This window comes from Phyllobates terribilis, unplaced genomic scaffold (genome assembly GCF_046119375.1).
Source record: "Phyllobates terribilis strain yellow unplaced genomic scaffold, ASM4611937v1 Scaffold_7__3_contigs__length_470593459, whole genome shotgun sequence".
Lineage (NCBI taxonomy): Eukaryota > Metazoa > Chordata > Amphibia > Anura > Dendrobatidae > Phyllobates > Phyllobates terribilis.
Genome location: NW_027362767.1, coordinates 434704833 through 434729787, shown reverse-complemented (window position 1 = coordinate 434729787; position 24955 = coordinate 434704833). Strand labels below are relative to the sequence as shown.

At 51.9% G+C, this 24955-nt stretch overlaps 1 protein-coding gene across 1 annotated transcript; it reads right to left on the bottom strand.

The window, feature by feature from the left end:
- Nucleotides 1–14723: 14723 nt before the first annotated feature.
- Nucleotides 14724–24374, bottom strand: PPP5C (protein phosphatase 5 catalytic subunit). The gene is made up of 13 exons (XM_073642117.1): nt 24185–24374; nt 21551–21789; nt 20700–20847; nt 20172–20293; nt 19272–19337; nt 19092–19190; nt 18614–18719; nt 17774–17916; nt 16243–16330; nt 16078–16118; nt 15755–15933; nt 15592–15673; nt 14724–15128 (listed from the first exon to the last, which is right to left on the bottom strand). Exons 1-13 carry the CDS (start codon nt 24288–24290, stop codon nt 15066–15068), a joined length of 1482 nt encoding a protein of 493 aa, XP_073498218.1. The 5' UTR covers nt 24291–24374; the 3' UTR covers nt 14724–15065.
- Nucleotides 24375–24955: the final 581 nt, after the last annotated feature.

The window sequence follows — 24955 nt, the reverse complement described above, 5'->3', positions numbered from 1 at the left end:
GTCCAACGCCCACTTGATGGCCAAACATTCTTTCTCCACTATGGAGTAGTTTCTCTCACAAGACGTCAGCTTCAAGCTTAAATACATTATGGGGTTCTCTTCCCTTTTCATATCTTGTGATAGGACAGTACCCAGCCCGACATCTGACGCGTCCGTCTGGACCACAAACTCCTTCGAGAAATCCAGTGCCACCAACACTAGCTGTTTACACAGGGCCTGCTTGAGTTCCTGGAAGGCCATGTCGGTTTCTGGAGACCACTTAGCCTTAGCCGATTTTGTCCCCTTAAGGAGGTCTATCAAAGGGGCGTCTGTCATGGCGAACTTAGGGATGAACCGCCGGTAGTAGCCCATGATGCCCAGGAACGCTCGGACCTGCTTTATTGAGAAAGGTTGTGGAGAACCCCGGATAGCATCAATTTTATTTATTTGGGGCTTCATCACGCCTCTACCTACGACAAAGCCCAAATATCTGGCCTCCAGCATGCCCATGGCTCATTGCTTCGGGTACATGAAAAACCCCGCCTTCCATAGAGCATCGAATATCTCCTGGACTTTGCTCAGATGGCTACCACAATCCTGGCTGCAGATCACAATATCATCTAGGTAGGCTGCTGCATACTTCTTGTGTGGAGCTAGAATCCGGTCCATGGCTCTCTGGAAGGTAGCTGATGCTCCTTGCAACCCAAATGGCATTCTGATGTATTGGAAACACCCATCTGGAGTTGAAAAGGCCGTCTTCTCCTTGGCCTCTTGGGACATAGGAATCTGCCAATACCCTTTTGTGAGGTCAAGGGTGGTAATGTACTGTACCTGGCCGGCCCTAGTCTCTCAATTAGTTCATCTACCCTGGGCATTGGGTACGAATCAAACTTAGAGACCTCATTCAGTTTCCTATAGTCATTGCAGAACCGCCATTCTCCATCTGGTTTCGGCACAAAGACTCTGGGACTGAACCAGCCACTCTTGGACTCTTTGATGACCCCCAGATTCAGAATGCGCATCACTTGCTTCGAGATTACCTCTCGAAGGGCTTCAGGAATCCGATATGGCTTCATATTCACTCGGACATGAGGCTCAGTAAGTACTTCATGCTCTATGAACTGAGTACAGCCCCGTAGATCTGAGAACAGGTCCCTGTTCCACTGCAACTCTCGGCATTGTTGCTTCTCGGCACGTGACAGCGACTCTGCCACCTTGACTTCCTCCATGTCAGTTTCAGTCTTCGCCATCAAACATGGAGCTTCCACATGCTCCCTGTCTCGCCATGGCTTAATGAGGTTGACGTAGTACACCTGGTAGGGTTTTCTTCTCCCAGGTTGGTGGACCCTATAGTTGACATTGTCAAGCTTTTCAACCACTTCGTAGGGGCCCTGCCACTTGGCCAAGAATTTGCTCTCCACCGTAGGTTCCAGCACTAGTACCCGATCCCCAGGGTTGAAGTGTCTCACCCTTGCTGATCTATTGTACACCCTCAACTGTGCCTCTTGTGCTTTGAGGTGTTCTTTCACAATGGGCATCACCTTTGCAATCCTCTCTTGCATCTGGGCCACATTTTCGATTACACTCCTGTAGGGTGTAGACTCCGCCTCCCAGGTCTCCTTTGCTATGTCCAGGAGTCCGAAGGGTTTTGCACAACTCCCTCATCACCCGTGACATAAATGGGGTCCCTTGGTCGGTTAGGATCTCCTTAGGCAACCCCATTCAAGAGAAGATATGGACCAACTCCTGGGCTATACATTTGGCAGAGGAGTTACGTAGTGGCATGGCCTCTGGATACCACGTAGCATAGTCCAGTACCACCAGGATATACTGATGTCCTTTGGCGGACTTGACAAGGGGTCCCACTAGATCCATGGCTATGCGATCAAATGGCACCTCAATGATTGGCAATGGCACTAAGGGGCTACGGAAGTAAGCTACCGGGGAGTTCAGCTGGCAGGTGGGACATGACCTACAGTAATTTACAATTTCTCAGTGACAACCGGGCCAGTAGAACCTCTGAAGGATCCTTTCTTGGGTTTTTTCTACCCCCAGGTGACCACCTAAGACATGTGCATGGGCCATATCTAACACCACGCGTCTGTATGGCCCTGGCACTAGTAACTGCTCGAGAACCTCCCCTCTGAGCTTGGTAACCTGATATAGTAACTCCCCATTTGCGGCAAAGTATGGATATCGGGTGTCAGCCCCCGACTCTTGAGCACCACCATTCAGAACAGTGACATTATCAAACGCCCCTTTTAGAGTCACGTCTCTGAGCTGGGCGTTTCCAAAGTTTCCCCCGGACACCTCCAGCTCAGGGATGTTGGCCTCCGGGGATGCTGCCTCATCTTTATCCCCAACAAGTACACAAAAAGGAAATGCGGCGGAAGCCTGCGATGAGGTTTCTTCAGGAGCGACTTGGTTGTTGTCCGGACAACCTGGCTTCCTCCCTTTCTCCCACAAGTCCCAAAACAAGGCAAAGTCCCACCCTATTATAACAGGGTGCAACAGGTTCTTGACTACGCCTACCTCATGGGACTCGGCGCCATAGTTTGTGTCTATGACCACTCGGGCCACAGGGTAGTCCTTAGCGTCCCGATGGACATAACGAACGCAGACCTTTTTCCCCGGAGCCAGCCGATGAGGAACTGTGGCCCTCACCAGGGTTACCAAACTCCCCGAGTCTAACAGAGCCGTCACTTGCACCCCATTTACTGATACGAGGCATGCCTGCGGTCCCTCGCCTGGTTGAGGAATAGCACTGCAGGCTGGATATGCAAACTATGAGCAAGCCGTCCTGCGCTGCAGTCCATTGGCTCGTTGGTCATGGGGCAACGGCGGCTATGTGACCTGGGGTGTGACATCTCCAACATACTACGTTATGGGGCCGGACCTTGGGCAGCAACTCCGACCCCTCCTGGGCTCTAGGACACCCCCCAGATGTGGCTCTACCACTTGAGTTAATCCCTCTCTTTTGGGTGTCCGCCCCCTTTTGGAAACCCCAGTATGGAGACGCTACAACCACTGGTTTCCCCAAAGAACTCTCTACCGCCTGGTACCTTTCCACCAACCCCACCAGGTCATCGACATTACGGTGATCTCCCTGGGCAACCCAGGATTGCACGGACCTCGGAAGGGAGTGTATGAACCTGCCTATGACGACCCTCTCCACCATCTGTGCTGGGGAGGGAGATTCAGGTTGCAACCACTTTTGGACCAGGTGTATGAGGTCGAACATTTGGGCCCGGGGAGGTTTGTCACTGCAATAGGCCCAGTGGTGCACCCGTTGCACCCTGAATGTCAGAGTCACTCCCAAGCGCGCCAAGATATCTGTTTTTAATTTGGCATACACTTTTGTGTCCTGCAAGGCCAAGTCATAATAAGCCTTCTGCGGCTCGCCCGTTAAATATGGCGCCAAAACCTCCGCCCACTGCTCCAGAGGCAATTTCTCCTACTCAGCCACCCTCTCAAAGACTGTCAGGAACACCTCGACGTCATCACCCGGGGTCATCTTTTGTAATGCTCTTCTTACCATTTTCCTCACAGGAGAGTCATCACCTGGAATTGGGGATGGGGCGGTTGCCCTGCCACGGACCACATCAGCTAGCAGTTCCAGCTGCTGCTGCTGTTGCCACTGCTGCTGCTGTTAATGCTGCTGCTGTTGCCACTGGAGGTCAGCCTGCACCAGTTGCTTTATCAGCTCCTCCATGCTGCCGGACGTCCTGGGCTGGCTGGTGGCCTTCACCCAGGACATAAACGTTTTTTTGTAGCAGTCACACTGCCCCTTGGGATTCGTGCCCGTGCTTCTAGCACCAATTGTAAGGTTTGGTACTCACTCGGCTGCGGTTGAGATAGGCACAAAAGCGTTTCAGAGAAATCCAGGCTGGTTTATTAAACAGCATAAACCGGTCAGGAAGCAAAACAAAAACAGCCTTTTCCGGCACAAAGTGTAAACACAAAGTAAAATGTCCATAAAACGTTGCGGATTCGCCCGCTCAGGTGATCCATATCTCACCTCAAGGACCTGACCGACGGTCATCTTACACTCTGTATACAGGGAGTTCCCCCTAGTGGAGGCTGCATACAGATTCTTATCATGTATCTCTGTATACAGGGAGCTCCCCCTAGTGGAGGCCGCATACAGATTCTTATCATGTATCTCTGTATACAAAGAGCTCCCCCTAGTGGAGGCTGCAGGCAGAATATTATCATGTTTCTCTGTATACAGGGAGCTCCCCCTAGTGGTGGCTGCAGGCAGAATATTATTATGTATCTCTGTATATAGGGAGCTCCCCCTAGGGGTGGCTGCAGACAGGATCTTATGTATCAGTGTATACAGGGCAGGGGAATACTGTCCATAGCAGCAGCCCACGCAGCTGCTACATAGCCAAAGTAAATTGGAAGGCAATAATTTACTACATATCTATTTCCAAGTGACTGTACAGTTGCATAATTTCTTTAAGGGGTCTAATGATAAAATTTCTTTATTGTAAATGTTTCTTTCCATCCACCCAAGAACTGGCTGCAAACTCCCAATTTACTTTTGCTATGTAATTATTATTAAACAGGTGCATCTCACTAAATTAGAATATCATCAAAAAGTTAATTTATTTCAGTTTTTCACGGACCTCATAGCAGCTGCGTGGGCTGCAGCTATGGAGTCATTCCAAACAGAGTGATCTATTTCACGTGTTTATTTCTGTTAATGTTGATGATTATGGCTTACAGCCAATGAAAACACAAAAGTCATTATCTCAGTAAATTAGAATACTTTATAACAGCAGCTTGAAAAATGTTTTAAAATCTGAAATGTTGTCCTACTGAAATGTATATTCAGTAAATGCACTCAATACTTGGTCGGGCTCCTTTTGCATCAATAACTGCATCAATGTGGCATGGATGGATCAGCCTGTGGCGCTGCTGAGGGGTTATGGAAGCCCAGGTGGCTTTGATAGCAGCCTTCAGCTCGTCTGCATTGTTGGCTAGTCAGTCACTGTCGGCAGGCAGGGAGAAACCGCCAGTCACTGTCGGCAGGCAGGGAGAAGCCGTCAGTCACTGTCGGCAGGCAGGGAAAAGCCGCCAGTCACTGTGGGCAGGCAGGGAAAAGCCGCCAGTCACTGTCGGCAGGCAGGGAAAAGCCGCCAGTCACTGTCGGCAGGCAGGGAAAAGCCGCCAGTCACTGTCGGCAGGCAGGGAAAAGCAGTCAGTCACTGGCAGCAGGCAGGGAGAAGCTGCCAGGGACCCGTCTGTCTGACTAGTCTACAGTGCGGTTCTGTCCCCGGCTACTAATAAAGCGTTTTTCTCTGACAGTCCGCAGCATTTCAGTCGGATAAGTATCAGCTGTTAAAGGAGTTTTCCAAAATAATGAAAGCGCTGCACACCAGAAGTAGTACATGTACTTTAAAGGGAATCTGTCACCCCCTGGGACTTGTCTGACCTGTAATATGGGCATACAGGTGATAGAAATGTGACTCTATACCTACCTGTATGCCCCACATTAGAGGTTTGGTTGCTTTGAAATGTATTTTTATTAAATCTGTTGTCTTATGCTTGCAGTCCTGGGGACGGGAAGAAATCCCTGCCTACTTTGCTAATTTCAATGTCCCCCCCTACCCTGCACACGGCCCTGTGATGTGCCGTCTCGGCTTCCAGATCCCGCACATGTGCAAATCACCTATAATGCAAGGCGCACTTTTTCTTCTCCTGGCTATGTATTTTTCACAGTAGTGGCCTTGTGCGCAGGCGCCGGGGTCTCAGTGACGCCCCAACACCTGCACACAAGATCACTGATGGAAAAAATATAGCCAGGAGAAAAAAAAGTGCGCCTTAAGGAATAGGTGATTTGCACATGCGCGGGATCTGGTAGCCGACACGTCACATCACACCATCCACCGGTCGGCAAGAATAAGAAAACGGACTGAATAAAAACACATTTCACACCAACAAGACCTCTAATATGAGGCCTACAGGTAGGTATAGATTCACATTTCTATCACCTTTATGCCCATATTACAGGTCAGATAAGTGCCAACGGGGACAGATTTCCCTCCTGGCATTTGTAGTCACTGCGGATTATCATTGCGGAAAAATACGCAGCACTACCAATTATTTTGAGGAATCGCGGCGATTTGGCTGCCATAGACTTGCATTGAATCGCTTAATATCCGCATGACTACATGCGCACATGCGGATATTAAGCGATTCAATGTGCGGATGGTACCCGGGTCTGGAGAAGAGGGGACTCTCCTCCAGACCCGGGTACCATAGTAACTGTAAAAAAAAAAAAAAAAAAGTTTAAAATAAAAAAAAACACATTACACGCACCTTCCGATGGCCCGCGGTCTTCTATCCGGTACGTCTTGGCTCCCCGGTGGCTCGTGATGGAGTAAAAGGACCTTTCATGACATCAGTCATGTGACAGGACACGCGACAGCTGACGTCGGCGGTCGCGTGACCTGTCACATGACTAAATTACGTCATAGAAGGTCCTTTTACACCACTGCGAGACACCGGGAAGACCGGAGAAGGAGACCGGGGGCCATCGGAAGGTGAGAGTATAATGTGTTTATTTTTTTTATTTTTTAACATTTTTATTCTTTTTTTTAACTAACTTGGTCACTCTATATAAAATCCAGGCTGTTTGCATGGATTTATATAGTGTGACCAAGTTGTCAAGCACTTTTCCAAGTGATGCTAAAATCGCTTGGAAAAGCGCTTGATAACCCGCACGCGAAATCGCATGTGCAAAACGCGTGACAAACACTTGTCCCTGCTAACAAAAGGCATGTACAATCCGCATGTACAATCCGCATGCGTTTTTTCTGCCAGGGAGATGCAGAAACGCTCAGGAAAAATGCTGAGCATTTCTGCATCGTGGGCACATAGCCTAAGGATGTAAATTATTCACATTCATTATAACACTGGCAATGAGGACGGGAGAAAACAGATAATAGGAGATAATCAAGGTAATAAGCAATGCTGAACACAGAGGCGAGCACTGCCATCTAGTGGCTGAATGATGGGACTGCAGCTACCATGGCCATCATCCCATAGCAGCAGCACCTGCGCCCCGTGTCCTGCTGATCTCCATCAGACAAGGCCTAAGTTATGTGTTATCATCTCATACCGAAGATCATCTCTGAGATGTCGTTCACCACTGATATTCGTACATGTCGGTGTCAGGGATTCCAACACAGGGACGACACAGGGGGGATCACGCGATACCTCACCGTGCCGTCACGCAGTCAGTATTTCGCCCAGAATTGCGAGCACGCGATCCAGACTACTCGCTACATGGATATCGGCAAGCGACCAGTGAGTGTATGGCGTCACACCAGGGCCGGCGTCAGCACCCGGCGCACCCGGGCAAATGCCGGGGCCCTGAGCAGGCAGAGGGGCCCACTGGCGGTCGCGCACCCCGCTGGGCTATGGGCGGAGGAGAGTGGTGTCAGCGCCCGCCCTTCTCCGCCGCTTGCTCAGGGCCCCGGAAGCCGGATACTTACCTCTCCGCGTGCCTCCGCAGATCCGCTGTCTTCCTGCTCTGCGCTCCCTGTGACGTCTCAGGTCAGAGGGCACGGTGACGTCTTTTCACCGCGCCCTCCCCTGAGCCGTCACAGGGAGCGCTGAGCGGGAAGACACCAACAACGCTGGAGTTCGGACCCGAGCAGCGGGCAGCAGGTGAGGAGAAGGGAGGTGAGTATTTGATTTATTTTTTTTTAATGCACGGAGGCATGGGGCAGTATAAAGAGAAGGGCGGGGGGCATCCTGCATGGAGCATTATAAAGAGGGGGGGGGCATCCTGCATGGGGCATTATAAAGAGAGGGGGGGACATCCTGCATGGGGCATTATAAGGTGGGGAACAGCCTGCATGGGGCATTATAAAGGGAGGGGGGGACATCCTGCATGGGGCATTATAAAGGGGGGGGGGGGACATCCTGCATGGGGCATTATAAGGTGGGGAACAGCCTGCATGGGGCATTATAAAGGGAGGGGGGGACATCCTGCATGGGGCATTATAAAGAGAGGGGGGGACATCCTGCATGGGGCATTATAAGGTGGGGAACAGCCTGCATGGGGCATTATAAAGGGAGGAGGGGGGACATCCTGCATGGGGCATTATAAAGAGAGGGGGGGACATCCTGCATGGGGCATTATAAGGTGGGGAACAGCCTGCATGGGGCATTATAAAGGGAGGGGGGGACATCCTGCATGGGGCATTATAAGGTGGGGATCAGCCTGCATGGGGCATCATAAAGGGGGGGGGGCAGCCTGCATAGTGCATTATGTGGGGGGGGGACAGCCTGCAAAGTGCATTATGTGGGGGGGGGGGACAGCCTGCATGGAGCATTAAAAGGGGGGGGGCTGTATGGGGCATTATGTGGGGGGGTAACAGCCTGCATGGAGCATTATAAGGGGGGGGGACAGCCTGTATGGGGCATTATGTGGGGGGTAACAGCCTGCCTACAGCATTATATGGGGGCCAGTATCCTGTATGGAGCGTTATAAGGGGACCGGTATCCTGTATGGAGCGTTATATGGGGGCCAGTATCCTGTATGGAGTTTTAGAAGGGGACCAGTATCCTGTATGGAGCGTTATATGGGGGCCAGTATCCTGTATGGAGCTTTATAAGGGGACCAGTATCCTGTATGGAGCGTTATATGGGGGCCAGTATTCTGTATGGAGCCTTATATGGGGGCCAGTATTCCGTATGGAGCCTTATATGGGGGCCAGTATTCCGTATGGAGCCTTATATGGGGGCCAGTATTCCGTATGGAGCCTTATATGGGGGCCAGTATTCCGTATGGAGCCTTATATGGGGGCCAATATTCCGTATGGGGCCTTATATGGGGGCCAGTATTCCGTATGGGGCCTTATATGGGGGCCAGTATTTCGTATGGAGCCTTATATGGGGGCCAGTATTCCGTATGGAGCCTTATATGGGGGCCAGTATTCCGTATGGGGCCTTATACGGGGGCCAGTATTCCGTATGGAGCCTTATATGGGGGCCAGTATTCCGTATGGAGCCTTATATGGGGGCCAGTATTCTGTATGGAGCCTTATATGGGGGCCAGTATTCCGTATGGAGCCTTATATGGGGGTCAGTATTCCGCATGGAGCCTTATATGGGGGCCAGTATTCCGTATGGGGCCTTATATGGGGGCCAGTATTCCGTATGGGGCCTTATATGGGGGCCAGTATTCCTTATGGGGCCTTATATGGGGGCCAGTATTCCGTATGGGGCCTTATATGGGGGCCAGTATTCCGTATGAAGCCTTATATGGGGGCCAGTATTCTGTATGGAGCCTTATATGGGGGCCAGTATTCCGTATGGAGCCTTATATGGGGGCCAGTATTCTGTATGGAGCCTTATATGGGGGCCAGTATTCCGTATGGAGCCTTATATGGGGGTCAGTATTCCGCATGGAGCCTTATATGGGGGCCAGTATTCCGTATGGGGCCTTATATGGGGGCCAGTATTCTGTATGGAGCGTTATATGGGGGCCAATATCCTGTATGGAGCGTTATATGGGGACCAGTATCCTGAATGGGGCATTTTATGGGGGCCAGTATTCTGTGTGGAGCGATTCATCGGTTTCTGGGCTATTGTGGAATTTACAATAGATATCACTCATGTAATGTAAGAAGTGAAATCTTTGCATTGTACTATATATATATATATATATATATATATATATATATATATTTCTCCGCCGTATCTCTGCATCATGAATCGTGGTATGTGGTAAAGGGGCCCACTGAGACTCTTTCGCCCGAGGCCCAGAAAAACCTGGAGCCGGCCCTGCGTCACACCTCTTGGTTCCAAAGCCTGGAATCCGTGTTTAAGCCCTCGTAGGTCACTGTCAGTTTCACGATAGCCTGATTATTAATATTATTCTCTGCCACAACCGGCTGAGTTTGAAATATAATACAGGCCTGGCCGGACGCCTGCGTTCTGGTAGCGTATATGGCTTCAGGGAAGGGAACTATTACAGAACAAAAGAAACAGAACTATTAAATTTTATATTTAATCCAAAAGGGAGGCAGTGTACAGGAAAAATATATAAAAGGATGTTACAAAGGAGACATTAAAAATACATAAGCAGTTACATAAAATAAACAGGATAAAAGAAGAAAAACTTACACTATACGATCGCGGAGACGATACAATATAGGTGAAGGAGGGGCTCCCCAGTTTGATTATGCTGTTATCGAACAGGACCCCTTGCTTATAATTCTTATTCCCCCCTGGCAATGAGTGAGTCTGTACTGTCCATGAGTTCTCTTATACCTAAGGGGAGATCTGGCCACACGCCCCTTGTGTTGACATCATGTGGGCTGATCTCCAGCCTGTACATTTTTATTAAAAAACACTAACTTCTGCGATAACTCATGGCTTGTTGATTGCAGAAGCTTGCAAACAACGTCATTTTTTCCCTTATGATTTTATCTTCAGCTAGAAACCACACATCGCATAGCTGCAGTCTGCTATTCTGGTGTTTTGGGCTACAGCTCTCTGATTTGGCTTGCAACAATGAAAAACTATGTATGCATTCCTCGGCTGTTTCTGTCACTAGAAATATAGGTCCCATTATTGTCAGACGCATGGAACTTACAATATTTCATATTTCGTTTCGTAGTTGGATTGTCTGGAGATTTCTTTAAGCTCGGCAAAGCAACTTTCCCAGTTACAAGCAAATTAGTGCAATCCTGCCAGTAATTACCCCCCTGCGTGTGCCAGGGACAAGAGCTTGCTTCCTAACGAAGTTATAACACTCCTTGGCTGGCATTTGTTTGTGTAAGCTATTTCTCCGGCGCGTGTTAATTGGGGCTTTTGTACTGAGCAAAAGGGGAATAAGGGAGGGGGGTGAACATCCATGTCAGGCAAACATGGAAGAACATTTTCCTGACATCTCCCCCTCTTGGAGGTGGCGTAAGGGGTGATTTACAGATCGTCCCTTTAAGACCATCTCCTGGCTCACTCTTCCTGCTGATCCGACAAGCCGAAGACCCACTTGCCCACCAACCTGAGGGTCTACCTTTCCAATCACCCTGACCGGTTCGGGATACATTTTCCCCACACCTCTGACAGGCTATGGGTACCTTCCTCCCATACTCCTGACAGACAGGAGGACACACTTTCCTGTTACCTTGACTGGTTATGGGGCCTACCTTTTTACCGGTCATCATTTTTACCTTGGAAGCTGTGCTCCCTAGGGGGGAGCTAAGCCCGGCCATGTCACAGTCCGTCGTGACACCGGTCGGCGGCACGGGACCACTTTCCCTATGATCCCTGTGTTTCCCCCCTTCCTTCCTCATCACCTCTGGAACCGTGCTAGTCATGGGGCAGTTACCATTGACCATGCCACGATCTGGCGTGACATGGGTCACCTGCACGGGACGACCTACTTCATGGTGTCCGTGCCTGCCCCCATTTCCCATAGCACTTAAACTGGCACGCTTTAGGGGATCCTCAGCAGCATCACCTCGTGGGGTGAGGTGACTGAGTTCCCCTTTACCACAACACACACTTATTATTCATCACATTTTTTGACAGCGGCATTACATGACATACCAGATCTGGGAGGGTTGTCAGGAATGTATCGGGTAAACAACCGTCCCAGATCAGTTTCCAATAGCACATTAGTGGAGATTCTTCGACACCCCCACTTCCCTTAACCCCCTCAACACACCCCTGTCCAGGAAAACACGGGCCATGGGTATGGGATAGAGAACACCCCCAAACCCGGTGACAGTCAGGGTCTTCCCAGGAATGAGTTCCTCTGGTAACACAAACTCAGGGCGGATGAGGGTACGTTCTGCGCTAGTGTACTTAAGGCCCACAGTAATGATGTAGCCCACGGTAAAGGGTTGTAAGTTATCCCGGGCCCGGCCAACCGCCCCACCCACAAAAAGAATGGCTGCAGTAGGCCCTGGGGCCTCAGGTGTGGGGTCCATCTTCTGCCTCTCCGGGCAGACAAGGCTGATGTGACCCATTTGGTCACAAGTATAACACTTACGGGAGTCAAATGCAGTCCAGGTGCTGGAAGATGGGGCAGAACCCGCTGAGGGCCGGCTGGCTGGAACACTGGGGAAGGTTGTAGACTTACCCCCTTTTGAGCTGCTGGTGGCAGCTGACTTTTGCACCTCTGGTGTGCGGTTGGCCTCATAGGCATCTGCCATCTGGGCAGCTTTGGCGGCTTCCTTTGGCTCCCAGTTCAGCACAAACTGTCACACCCACTGGGCAAAGATGAAGAAACTGGTCCTTCGCCATCAGATCCTTCAGGTCTTTAAAGGTGGTAACGGACAGTCCTTGGATCCACTGCTCAAAGTTGGTTCTGAGCCCGTCTACCACATAACCGTAGCTCTCATGTGGTCCACGCTGGAGGGCTCTGAACTTTTTCTGGTAAACCTCCGGAGTCAGCTGGTACTTTGTTATCAGGGCCTGCTTGACGGCCTCAGTCTCCATCTTGTTCTCGAGGGAGGGAAGCAAACACCTCCAAAGCTTTTCCTCTGAGCCCTGGAGTTAAGTACCTTGCCCACTGGTCCGTGGGCAGCTGATACTGCCTGCAGGCCTTATCAAAGCCTCGCAGAAATGTGTCCAAGTCCCCATCCTTTTCCATTACAGGAAAATGTTCAGGACGGGGTTTAAAGCAGTTGGTGCTATTGGACTCAAGGGTCTGTGTGGTGGAGGTCTGCAGCTGGACCCGGGCTAGCTCCAGCTGGTGCCGCTGCTCATCTTGCCACTTTCGCTCAGCAGCCTGTTGGTCAGCTTGGCGCTCCTCTCGGTCAGCTTGGGCCTGGCGCTCAGCAGCCTCTCGGTCAACTTTAGCTTGTCACTCTGCTTGCTCCTGGAATTTCAGGATCAGCTGCAGTCGTCCATCATGATCGTCTGCGGCGAGCTGCTCCAAGGCCATCTGCAGGTGGGGGTCCACACTACCCTGGCTGCGGGGTTGGCTGGCAATCACAGGTGGGACCCCTGCAGCAGCACCATCCGGGCCTTGGCTGGCCGCCACATCAGCAGGGTTCTGCTGTCGGACTGGCTGTGCAGCACCTTGCAACAGTTCAGCAATCATTTGGGCCTTGGTTTTGCCCGTGGGGTTAATCTACCATAGCTCACAGAGAGCAGCGATACTGTCCTCTGACTGCTGGTGATACCAGAGCTCTCCACGTGTAGCCATTATTGCCAAATAAAAGATAGGACAGAAAAACAAGAGAAGGGAATGCAACCGCTTCACGTATAGTAATGTCCCAGATATAAAAAAATATTGAAAAACACAGTCTGATTTCTTAAAACTTTGCACAGAGTTCTCGCAAGAACCGTGCAAGTTTTTAGTGACAGGAATGATTGCTCAATCCAGCCACTGATGTTCTGTAATATCCCACCGCTGCCACCAATTTATCAGGGATTCCAACACAGGGACGACACCAGAGGGGATCAAGCGATATCTCACCGTGCCGTCAGTATTTCGTCTGGAATCGTGAGCACACGATCCAGACTACTTGCTACGTGGATATCGGCAAGCGACCAGTGAGAGTATGGTGTCACACCTCTGGGTTTCAAAGCATGGAATCCGTGTTTACGCCCTCGTAGGTCACGGTCAGCTTCGCGATAGCTCGATTATTAATATTATTCTCTACCACCACCGGCCAAGTTTGAAATATAATACAGGCCTGGCCGGACGCCTGCGTTTTGGTAGCGTATATGGCTTGGGGGAAGGGAACAATTACAGAACAAAAGAAACAGAACTATTAAATTTTATATTTAATCCAAAAGGGAGGCAGTGTTTAAGAAAAAATAAATGCAAGGATGTAACAAAGGAGACATTAAAAATACATAAGCAGTTACATAAAATAAAGAGGATAAAAGAAGAAAAACTTACACTATACGATCGCGGAGACGATTCAATATAGGTGGAGGAGGGCCTCCCCAGTTTGAATATGCTGTTATCGAACAGGACCCCTTGCTTATAATTCTTATTTTCCCCTGGCAATGAGTGCGTCTGTACTGTCCATGAGTTCTCTTATACCTAAGGGGAGATCTGGCCACACGCCCCTTGTGTTGACATCATGGGGGCCGGTCTCCAGCCTGTACATTTTTCTAAAAATTCACTAACTTCTGCAATAACTCATTGCTCGTTGATCGCAGGAGCTTGCAAACACCACCATTTTTTCCCTTATGATTTTATCTTCAGTTAGAGACCACACATCGCATAGCTGCAGTCTGCTATTCTGGGCTACAGCTCTCTGATTTGGCTTGCAACAATGAAAAACTATGTATGCATTCCTCGGCTGTTTCTGTCACTAGAAATATGGGTCCCATTATTGTCAGACGCATGGAACTTACAATATTTCATATTTCGTTTTGTAGTCGGATTGTCTGGAGATTTCTTTGTTAATCTCGGGAAAGCAACTTTCCCAATTACAAGCAAATTAGTGCAATCCTGCCAGTAATTACCCCCCTGCATGTGCCAGGGACAAGAGCTTGCTTCCTAACGAAGTTCTAACACTCCTTGGCTGGCATTTGTTTGTGTAAGCTATTTCTCAGGCGTGTGTTAATTGGGGCTTTTGTGCTGAGCAAAAGGGGAATAAGGGAGGGGGGGGGGGGTAAACATCTATGTCAGGCAAATATGGAAGAACATTTTCCTGACATTAATATTTCCCTGACAGTCGGCATTAGTGCTGTGCAGGGAACTACAAGTCCCAGCAAGTCAGGGATGCACAGTGAAGTGACACCGGCAGTGGTGTAATCAGAATCTTTATTAGAAGCAAATTAATTACAGACAGCGCAGGGAGCGGGGCATGGAGGAGACACAGGATATACAGGAGGGCGGCAGGACTATTGTGCGTTTGTAGCTGACACGACCCCCAGCACGCGCACACTCATGTCACACACTCACACGTCGCACTCACACACCACACGCACACTCGTCCTCTCTGGTACAGTAATAAAAATATTCCTCTTGTTTGTTTCTCGCCCGCTCAGGCCAGGAAGGAACTGGGGCAAATACTGGGAGAGCCCCTCCGTCCGTCCACCTGGGGGGCAGCTGCTCGGATACACGGAGAACAGAGGTTGGATCCTTCTCACATCATTCCCATCTGGAGCAGCGAGTTCGCGTACATCATGGGCTTCACATTGGGGTGCGGCTGTGGAGAGAGGCGCGAGGCGTAAGTACTGAGAGCCTCCGCAGGGAGGGGGGGGGGGGGGGACACCAAGGCTCAGACGCTGTTCACACTCACGTCACGGCTGTTATATTATAAGGGTCTGATTACGGATACAATGGCGCAGCCTGGGAAAGTGTGAGCACACCCAATACAGACAAAGCGGCCGCATCAACGCACAAAAATCATAGCGAGCCGGAGGATCAAACGGGCATTGGATCAGAAGGAGGGGCCCGCAGGGAACAGAGGTACATGGGCAGACAAAGGGTTCCCCTGGGGTACATAGACATACTGGCAAAAAGGGCAGAGGTGGGGCAAAGAGGGCAGAGGAGGGGCAAAGAGGGCAGAGGAGGGGCAAAGAGGGCATATCACAGGAGGGATTAGGAAGACACTGGTGCGACTACTTGGGGAGGGGAAAACATGGCTGTGACTACCAGAAAGTACTAACCACAGCATCAAACTGGTGAAACTTGGGCTTCAGGTCTGAGCCATTGAGATGTATGTACGCTCCTTTATTGCCCATCTGGTCACTGTGGAAAAAAACAAAACAGAAAAGGAGTGAGAGACCAAACACAGAAAGAAATAGCCGGAAACCAGCGCCATATTGTTACCAGTAGTTTGGAGCGGAGAACACGGTGACACAGAGGCCATTGTGAGTCACTTCATAGCCTTCAGCCTTCACCTCGTGACTGCGGATAATATAATCCAGACCGTTCTCCTCCAGGAACTTGCGGGTCACATCTGGGCCAAACTGGCAGCTCACACCCCGCTTACTGGGAGATCGCCCGTCCTGGGGGGAGAGACAGGGGCTGAGCGTTAGGTAAGGAGGAAAATGGGGGGTAATGGGCAGGAAGGTCAATGAGGCGCGGGGTAAGGAGGGGGTCCGACACAGAGAGGTGGGAGTAATAAGGAGAAGAGTCAGGGCTCAGCTTGCCTGCGGCTGGGGATCGGACCACAAGAGGTCGCACATTGGTCCTGTAAAAATAAAGACAATCATCAGGTTTATGTAACGAGAGATGAATCCACAGCAGATGAGCCGCCACTGATGGGGGCCTCGGCAGCCATATTGTAGGAGACCATGTGACACGACAGGACCAACCTGAGTCTGGAGGCTGCCGGTTCCGTTCAATACTACGAATCTGATCCAAGGTGATCCCGTCCTCCGAGAACAGACCCCCGTGCATGATCTGAGGAGACACATGGGCTGGATCAGAGACAATGCTGGGAGTTGTAGTGCACGAGCTCTGGAGCAGCAGTGCCTGAGCTCATTATATAGTGACGCCCCTACATCCTGCTGCTCGGGGTCTGGGGGAGCTGCTGGACAGACGAGTCCTTCTCCACACGCCGGCTCGGGTTTCAGTCGTCCATCATAAATTCCAGGCTCCTTCTCCCACATCCTTGTATGGAGTTAGACATCGCACCCGGCTGCAAACACAGCTCTGCTGCAGAGGAGAAGCAGATCTGCAGGAGAGGCAACCAGGGAGGGGAACGCAGGAGGGGCGACCGGAGAAAGAGGAGGTGTGACTGGAGGACCAGGGGACGGAGGAGGAGGGATGACTTGGGGGGGGGGGGGGGGGCGACACGAAGGAGGGGCGACTGGAGGAGGAGGGATGACCGGGGCGGGACATGAAGGAGGGTCGACGGAGGAGGGGCGACCAGAGGACGGAGGAGGAGGAGGGATGACCGGGGGGGACAGGGGATGGGGGGGACACACGATGGAGGGTCGACGGAGGAGGGGCGACCGGGACGAGCCCCCACCAAAGTGCTACACTGGTCGACGCATACTGGTGTCAGCGTTATACTGGTCATCAGACGCTGGTGTCAGCGTTATACTGGTCATCAGACGCTGGTGTCAGCGTTATACTGGTCATCAGACGCTGGTGTCAGCGTTATACTGGTCATCAGACGCTGGTGTCAGCGTTATACTGGTCATCAGACGCTGGTGTCAGCGTTATACTGGTCATCAGACGCTGGTGTCAGCGTTATACTGGTCATCAGACGCTGGTGTCAGCGTTATACTGGTCATCAGACGCTGGTGTCAGCGTTATACTGGTCATCAGACGCTGGTATCAGCGTTATACTGGTCATCAGACGCTGGTATCAGCGTTATACTGGTCATCAGACGCTGGTATCAGCGTTATACTGGTCATCAGACGCTGGTATCAGCGTTATACTGGTCATCAGACGCTGGTATCAGCGTTATACTGGTCATCAGACGCTGGTATCAGCGTTATACTGGTCATCAGACGCTGGTATCAGCGTTATACTGGTCATCAGACGCTGGTATCAGCGTTATACTGGTCATCAGACGCTGGTATCAGCGTTATACTGGTCATCAGACGCTGGTATCAGCGTTATACTGGTCATCAGACGCTGGTATCAGCGTTATACTGGTCATCAGACGCTGGTATCAGCGTTATACTGGTCATCAGACGCTGGTATCAGCGTTATACTGGTCATCAGACGCTGGTATCAGCGTTATACTGGTCATCAGACGCTGGTATCAGCGTTATACTGGTCATCAGACGCTGGTATCAGCGTTATGCTTCCCACCCCTGCCGCCCTGTGGTTCAGTACGGAGATACCGTTGTGGCCCTGGGGCCCCGTCATGTTCCGGTTTCGAGTCTCACCAGGACGCGCTGGTTGACGCACATCGCTAATGGCAGCCACTGGAAAACCTCACTGAAGAGCTGGAACATCTGGTTGGAGTATTTGGCTTTCACTTCTCCCTCAAATCCATACATCTGATTCATGGTGTCTGTCTCGTGGTTCCCTGATGGAGGAAAGTGACACCAAGTTACAGAAGATAATTCACACCCATAATGAAGGCAACAGCGGATACACGAGCTACAGCCGTCAGCTACAAGGCAGGGAGAAGCCACCGGGAACCGACTGTACGACTAGCCAGCCGCGCAGCTAATAAAAGCAGGTTATTCCCTGAAACGCTGCTGTGCTCCACAAACAAACATACATGGCGGAGATACTACAGTCAGCGGCTGATACACGCTGCACATGGTCGGTATAGCACCTATCAACCGACGGGTTCCCTTTAAGGCTAACAAACCTCAGAGCTGCACTCGCTATTCTGCTGGTGCAGTCACTGTGTACATACATTACATTACTGATCCTGAGTTACATCCTGTATTATACTCCAGAGCTGCACTCACTATTCTGCTGGTGAAGTCACTGTGTACATACATTACATTACTGATCCTGAGTTACGTCCTGTATTATACTCCAGAGCTGCACTCACTATTCTGCTGGTGCAGTCACTGTGTACATACATTACATTACTGATCCTGAGTTACATCCTGTATTATACTCCAGAGCTGCACTCACTATTCTGCTGGTGAAGTCACTGTGTACATACATTACATTACTGATCCTGAGTTACGTCCTGTATTATACTCCAGAGCTGCACTCACTATTCTGCTGGTTGGGGGATGTGTTTCTATATGATGTGGACTCACCTCGCAGCAGATGGAAATGCTCAGGATAAAGCAGTTTGAAGCCGCACAGAGTAACAATCACCTCCACCGAAAATGAACCGCGGTCCACAAAGTCACCATTAAATATCTGTATAGAGCTCAGGAAGCAGAGCACGCGGTGTGACACAGGGGGAATCTGACCCTATATTGGGGGTGCAGGGTCACCTGGGGTGACAGCGGATCTACCCACGATCAGTAATTAGACGTCTGTGGGGCAAGTTTCCCCCTTTGTTCTTAGATTAGCGGCTGACAATCCTGCTGCTGACATTACAGCTCCCCAGGGGTTGTCATCCACCCACCCCCGCTCCATACTGCCCCCTACAGCCAGTGCTCCTCGCCCCAGTTATGGAGCTCACAGTTTTTACCTCTTAATTTTTTGGGAGCAACATAAGAAGACAGAATAAGAGGTGGAGCCCCCTGCAGGCCAGGGCCGGTGACTGCGCCCTCAGGTAAAGGATACATAAGGATTGCTCTCTGACGGGAGGCCGTTGAGATGGAAAATATTCATGAGATCGTAAAACTGTCCGTGAGTGTCGCCGCAGACGGTCACCTGCTGGGACTGCGGAGAGAGAGCAAAAAGCATCACAATGAGGTAATGAAGAAGAGCGCCACCATCAGGACAGAGTCAGAGAGCACTCACCTGCTCCAGAGCCACCTCCACCAGACTGGGCAGCTGCGACAGGGTCTCCTTCACCTGGACGAGAATCTGCACAAAGAAGAGACACGTGACCCGCGGCCTCCAGCCACTGAGAGAGGCCTGTCCATCCCCCTCCCCCCCCCACACACACACACCTGCGGAGCTCGGGACCCCCCACGCCTTCCTCCTGCGGAGCTCGGGACCCCCCACGCCTTCCTCCTGCGGAGCTCGGGACCCCCCACGCCTTCCTCCTGCGGAGCTCGGGACCCCCCCAAGCCTTCCTCCTGCGGAGCTCGGGACCCCCCCAAGCCTTCCTCCTGCGGAGCTCGGGACCCCCCCAAGCCTTCCTCCTGCGGAGCTCGGGACCCCCCCAAGCCTTCCTCCTGCGGCGCTCAGGACCCCCCCACACCTTCCTCCTGTGGCGCTCAGGACCCCCCCACACCTTCCTCCTGTGGCGCTCAGGACCCCCCCACACCTTCCTCCTGTGGCGCTCAGGACCCCCCCACACCTTCCTCCTGCGGCGCTCAGGACCCCCCCACACCTTCCTCCTGCAGTGCTCAGGACCCCCCCACACCTTCCTCCTGCAGCGCTCAGGACCCCCCCACACCTTCCTCCTGCAGCGCTCAGGACCCCCCCCACACCTTCCTCCTGCAGTGCTCAGGACCCCCCACACACCTTCCTCCTGCAGTGCTCAGGACCCCCCACACCTTCCTCCTGCAGCGCTCAGGACCCCCCCACACCTTCCTCCTGCAGTGCTCAGGACCCCCCACACCTTCCTCCTGCAGTGCTCAGGACCCCCCACACCTTCCTCCTGCAGTGCTCAGGACCCCCCACACCTTCCTCCTGCAGTGCTCAGGACCCCCACACCTTCCTCCTGCAATGCTCAGGACACCCCATCATTACCTGATAAACACATTTTCTATGAAGTTTCTTCTGATCTTTATAAAATTTCATTAATTCCACCATAAAGTCCAGATTGACCTTTCCATTCTGTAATTGGGGACCAGTGTATTCATCCTCGATGGCTGGAAAGAGAGAGAAAGCAAAGTGTGATGTGCATGTACCCACCGCTCCACATCCTGGGCACAGCCTGTACCCACCGCTCCACAGCCTGTACTACATGCACACGTAGGTGCATGTTCACACTGGCCACTAAATAGACAAAACCTTGACATAAGGTAAGGGTTTAATACTAGAGGTTAGAAAGGTCCCGGAATAGGGTCACCGTGAAGTGGTCGGATGGCTTTTAGGTTTTTTTTTTTTTAATCAAAATAATGTTAGCTAAGCGCCCTATGTTATTTTCATGCACAATTGCTATTTATTTACTACAGGGCATTTGCTTATTTTGTTTTGTATGACATGTACCCACTGCTCCACGTCAGTAGAGCGCCCCCCGCTGTGTACGTCACCCGCCCTCCTCGCGTTACTCACTCATTCCTTCGATGTCCAGAGAATCCACCACGGAGCGGTTGTGTTGGTCGCAGGCGATCGCGCGCTCAAACGCTTTCTGTCGCACCAGTTTACTGCACTCCTGGAACTTCATCTGAGCGTCTTTATCATGAGGACGAACCTTCACCACCTGCTGGGACCAGAAGCAGTGAGACAAAGGGGAGGAGCCTGCTGTGATGGAGGAGGGGCAAGAGTCGAGGGGGGGGGGTCCAGAGGAGACAAGAGTCGAGGGGGGGGGGTCCAGAGGAGACAAGAGTCGAGGGGGGGGGTCCAGAGGAGACAAGAGTCGAGGGGGGGGGGGGTCCAGAGGACACAAGAGTCGAGGGGGGGGGGGGGTCCAGAGGAGACAAGAGTCGAGGGGGGGGGGGGTCCAGAGGAGACAAGAGTCGAGGGGGGGGGTCCAGAGGAGACAAGAGTCGAGGGGGGGGGGGTCCAGAGGAGACAAGAGTCGAGGGGGGGGGGGTCCAGAGGAGACAAGAGTCGAGGGGGAGGGGGGTCCAGAGGAGACAAGAGTCGAGGGGGGGGGGGGGGGTCCAGAGGAGACAAGAGTCGAGGGGGGGGGGGGGGTCCAGAGGAGACAAGAGTCGAGGGGGGGGGTCCAGAGGAGACAAGAGTCGGCGGAGGGGGGGGTCCAGAGGAGACAAGAGTCGAGGGAGGGGGGGGTCCAGAGGAGACAAGAGTCGAGGGAGGGGGGGGTCCAGAGGAGACAAGAGTCGAGGGGGGGGGGGGGGTCCAGAGGAGACAAGAGTCGGGGTGTCGGGGTCTGGGAAAACACAATAGACAGGTAGTGGGATTGGGCATGGATGGGACACAGTAACGGCGCTGGTTCTGACCGTCTCGTAGTCCTTCAGTGCAGCCTTCAGCTTCCCCAGCGCCATGTTGCTGGCCGCCCGCCTGTAGTAGCCTTTGATGTATTTTGCATCGAGCTGGATGGCGCGCGAGGCGTCGTCCAGGGCGTAGCCGTAACATTCAGTGCGGAGGTACGCCAGGCTGCGGTTCCCGTAGTAAATGGCATTTGGGCTGAGATCGATGGCCTCGGTGTAATATTGTACGGCGCGGTCATAATCCTTCACTGCGGGAAAAAAAAGAACCACCAATCACAGAAGCTCCGCCCAGACCACACCCACTCATGGCTAAGCCCCGCCTAGTAACCACACCCATGCAGTGACCACGCCCACTCATGGCTAAGCTCTGGCCAGACCACACCCACTCATTGCTAAGCCCCGCCTAGTAACCACACCCATGCAGTGACCACGCCCACTCATGGCTAAGCTAAGCTCAGGAACCTGTGGTAAACGATTGGGGGTTCACTGTATAAGGTGACCGGATGCTGGGAGTTGAAGTAGGCTGCACTTAAAGCGAATCTGTCAGCAGGTTTTTGCCCTATAATCTGAGAACATCATGATGTAGAGGCAGAGACCCTGATTTCAGCGATGTGTCACTTGCTGTAGTTTTATCAGCAGGAGATTATTACTGTAGGTCTTGTTGTCTCCTGCCATGCAGTCCTCCTGCTCTGTAACTCCGCCCCCACCACTGATTGATGGCTTACTGTGTATAGGCAGAAAGCAGCCAATCAGGGGTGTGGGCGGGGTTATACAGGGCTCAGCATTCCGAGAACTGCTACATCTGCAGCAGAGAAAATTGTGATTGTATCAAAATAACACGAAGCAGCCAAGAAAGTGACACATCGCTAGAATCAGGGTCTCTGCCCCCACATCATCATGCTGCTCTCAGGTTCCTCTCAGATTATATAGGAAAAATCTGCTGACAGATTCTCTTTAAGATGCTGGAAGTTGTAGTACACTAAACACAGGGTGACTAGATACTGGGAGTTGTAGTACTCTGGGACATACAGGAGTACAGTGTCCATTTTAGGACATGATCAGATACCAAAATCAAACATCAGAATGATGTCAGTTTGAGGCTAAATACAGCGTCAGGGTCACGCGTCAGGGTCACGCGTCAGGGTCACGCGTCAGGGTCACGCGTCAGGGTCAGCTCTCAGACAGGGTATTTAGCCTCAAACTGACATCATTCTGATATTTGATTTTGATATCTGATCATGTCACAATGTACAGGAGGCTGAATATAAGAGGACACTGAAAGCTCAGAGTTGTAGTACCAAAGATATAAGGACAAGGAATGCTGGGAGTGGTAGGACACTATATATAAGGTGACCGGATGCTGGGAGTTGTAGTACACGAGATACAAGGTGATCGGATGCTGGGAGTTGTAGTACACGAGATACAAGGTGACCGGATGCTGGGAGTTGTAGTACACGAGATACAAGGTGACCGTATGCTGGGAGTTGTAGTACACGAGATACAAGGTGACCGGATGCTGGGAGTTGTAGTACACGAGATACAAGGTGACCGGATGCTGGGAGTTGTAGTACACGAGATACAAGGTGACCGGATGCTGGGAGTTGTAGTACACGAGATACAAGGTGACCGGATGCTGGGAGTTGTAGTACACGAGATACAAGGTGGCCGGATGCTGGGAGTTGTAGTACACGAGATACAAGGTGACCGGATGCTGGGAGTTGTAGTACACGAGATACAAGGTGACAGGATGCTGGGAGTTGTAGTAGACTAGATACAAGGTGACAGGATGCTGGGAGTTGTAGTACACGAGATACAAGGTGACAGGATGCTGGGAGTTGTAGTACACGAGATACAAGGTGACAGGATGCTGGGAGTTGTAGTACACGAGATACAAGGTGACAGGATGCTGGGAGTTGTAGTACACGAGATACAAGGTGACAGGATGCTGGGAGTTGTAGTACACGAGATACAAGGTGACAGGATGCTGGGAGTTGTAGTACACGAGATACAAGGTGACAGGATGCAGGGAGTTGTAGTAGACTAGATACAAGGTGACAGGATGCTGGGAGTTGTAGTACACGAGATACAAGGTGACAGGATGCTGGGAGTTGTAGTACACGAGATACAAGGTGACAGGATGCTGGGAGTTGTAGTACACGAGATACAAGGTGACAGGATGCTGGGAGTTGTAGTACACGAGATACAAGGTGACAGGATGCTGGGAGTTGTAGTACACGAGATACAAGGTGACAGGATGCTGGGAGTTGTAGTACACGAGATACAAGGTGACAGGATGCAGGGAGTTGTAGTAGACTAGATACAAGGTGACAGGATGCTGGGAGTTGTAGTACACGAGACACAAGGTGACAGGATGCTGGGAGTTGTAGTACACGAGACACAAGGTGACAGGATGCTGGGAGTTGTAGTACACGAGACACAAGGTGACAGGATGCTGGGAGTTGTAGTAGACTAGATACAAGGTGACAGGATGCTGGGAGTTGTAGTACACGAGATACAAGGTGACAGGATGCTGGGAGTTGTAGTACACGAGATACAAGGTGACAGGATGCTGGGAGTTGTAGTACACGAGATACAAGGTGACAGGATGCTGGGAGTTGTAGTTGGCGCATTCCGGGCAGTTACCCCTGAAGTACTCGTTCGCCTTCTCCTTCAGCTCCTCCGCCGTCCTCCCCTCGCCGCTGCCGGCCTCTCCTCCTCCGGTCTCCGCCGCCCGCTCTCCCTCAGCCATCTTCCCGCTGCCGGTCACTGACACTGCGTCACTATGAGAGCGACACCGCGCGACATCCGGCGGCCACCTTGAGAATGGCGGCAGCCAAAGGAACGCGTGACTGCAGCGCCATCTTGTGGCTGTCTGGCGGCCATGCTACGAGTGGCGAAAGCTGAGATGTCGGCCATACTGTGGTGTTATTCTCAGAAGGATACGATATACAGAGACCAACAGCACCCGGTATATGGAGGGTCTGTGGGGTGTTACTGGTATATGGAGGGTCTGTGGGGTGTTCCCGGTATATGGAGGGTCTGTGGGGTGTTCCCGGTATATGGAGGGTCTGTGGGGTGTTCCCGGTATATGGAGGGTCTGTGGGGTGTTCCCGGTATATGGAGGGTCTGTGGGATGTTCCCGGTATATGGAGGGTCTTGTGGGGTGTTCCCGGTATATGGAGGGTCTGTGGGGTGTTCCCGGTATATGGAGGGTCTGTGGGGTGTTACTGGTATATATGGAGGGTCTGTGGGGTGTTCCCGGTATATGGAGGGTCTGTGGGGTGTTCCCGGTACATGGAGGGTCTGTGGGGTGTTCCCGGTACATGGAGGGTCTGTGGGGTGTTCCCGGTACATGGAGGGTCTGTGGGGTGTTCCCGGTACATGGAGGGTCTGTGGGGTGTTCCCGGTACATGG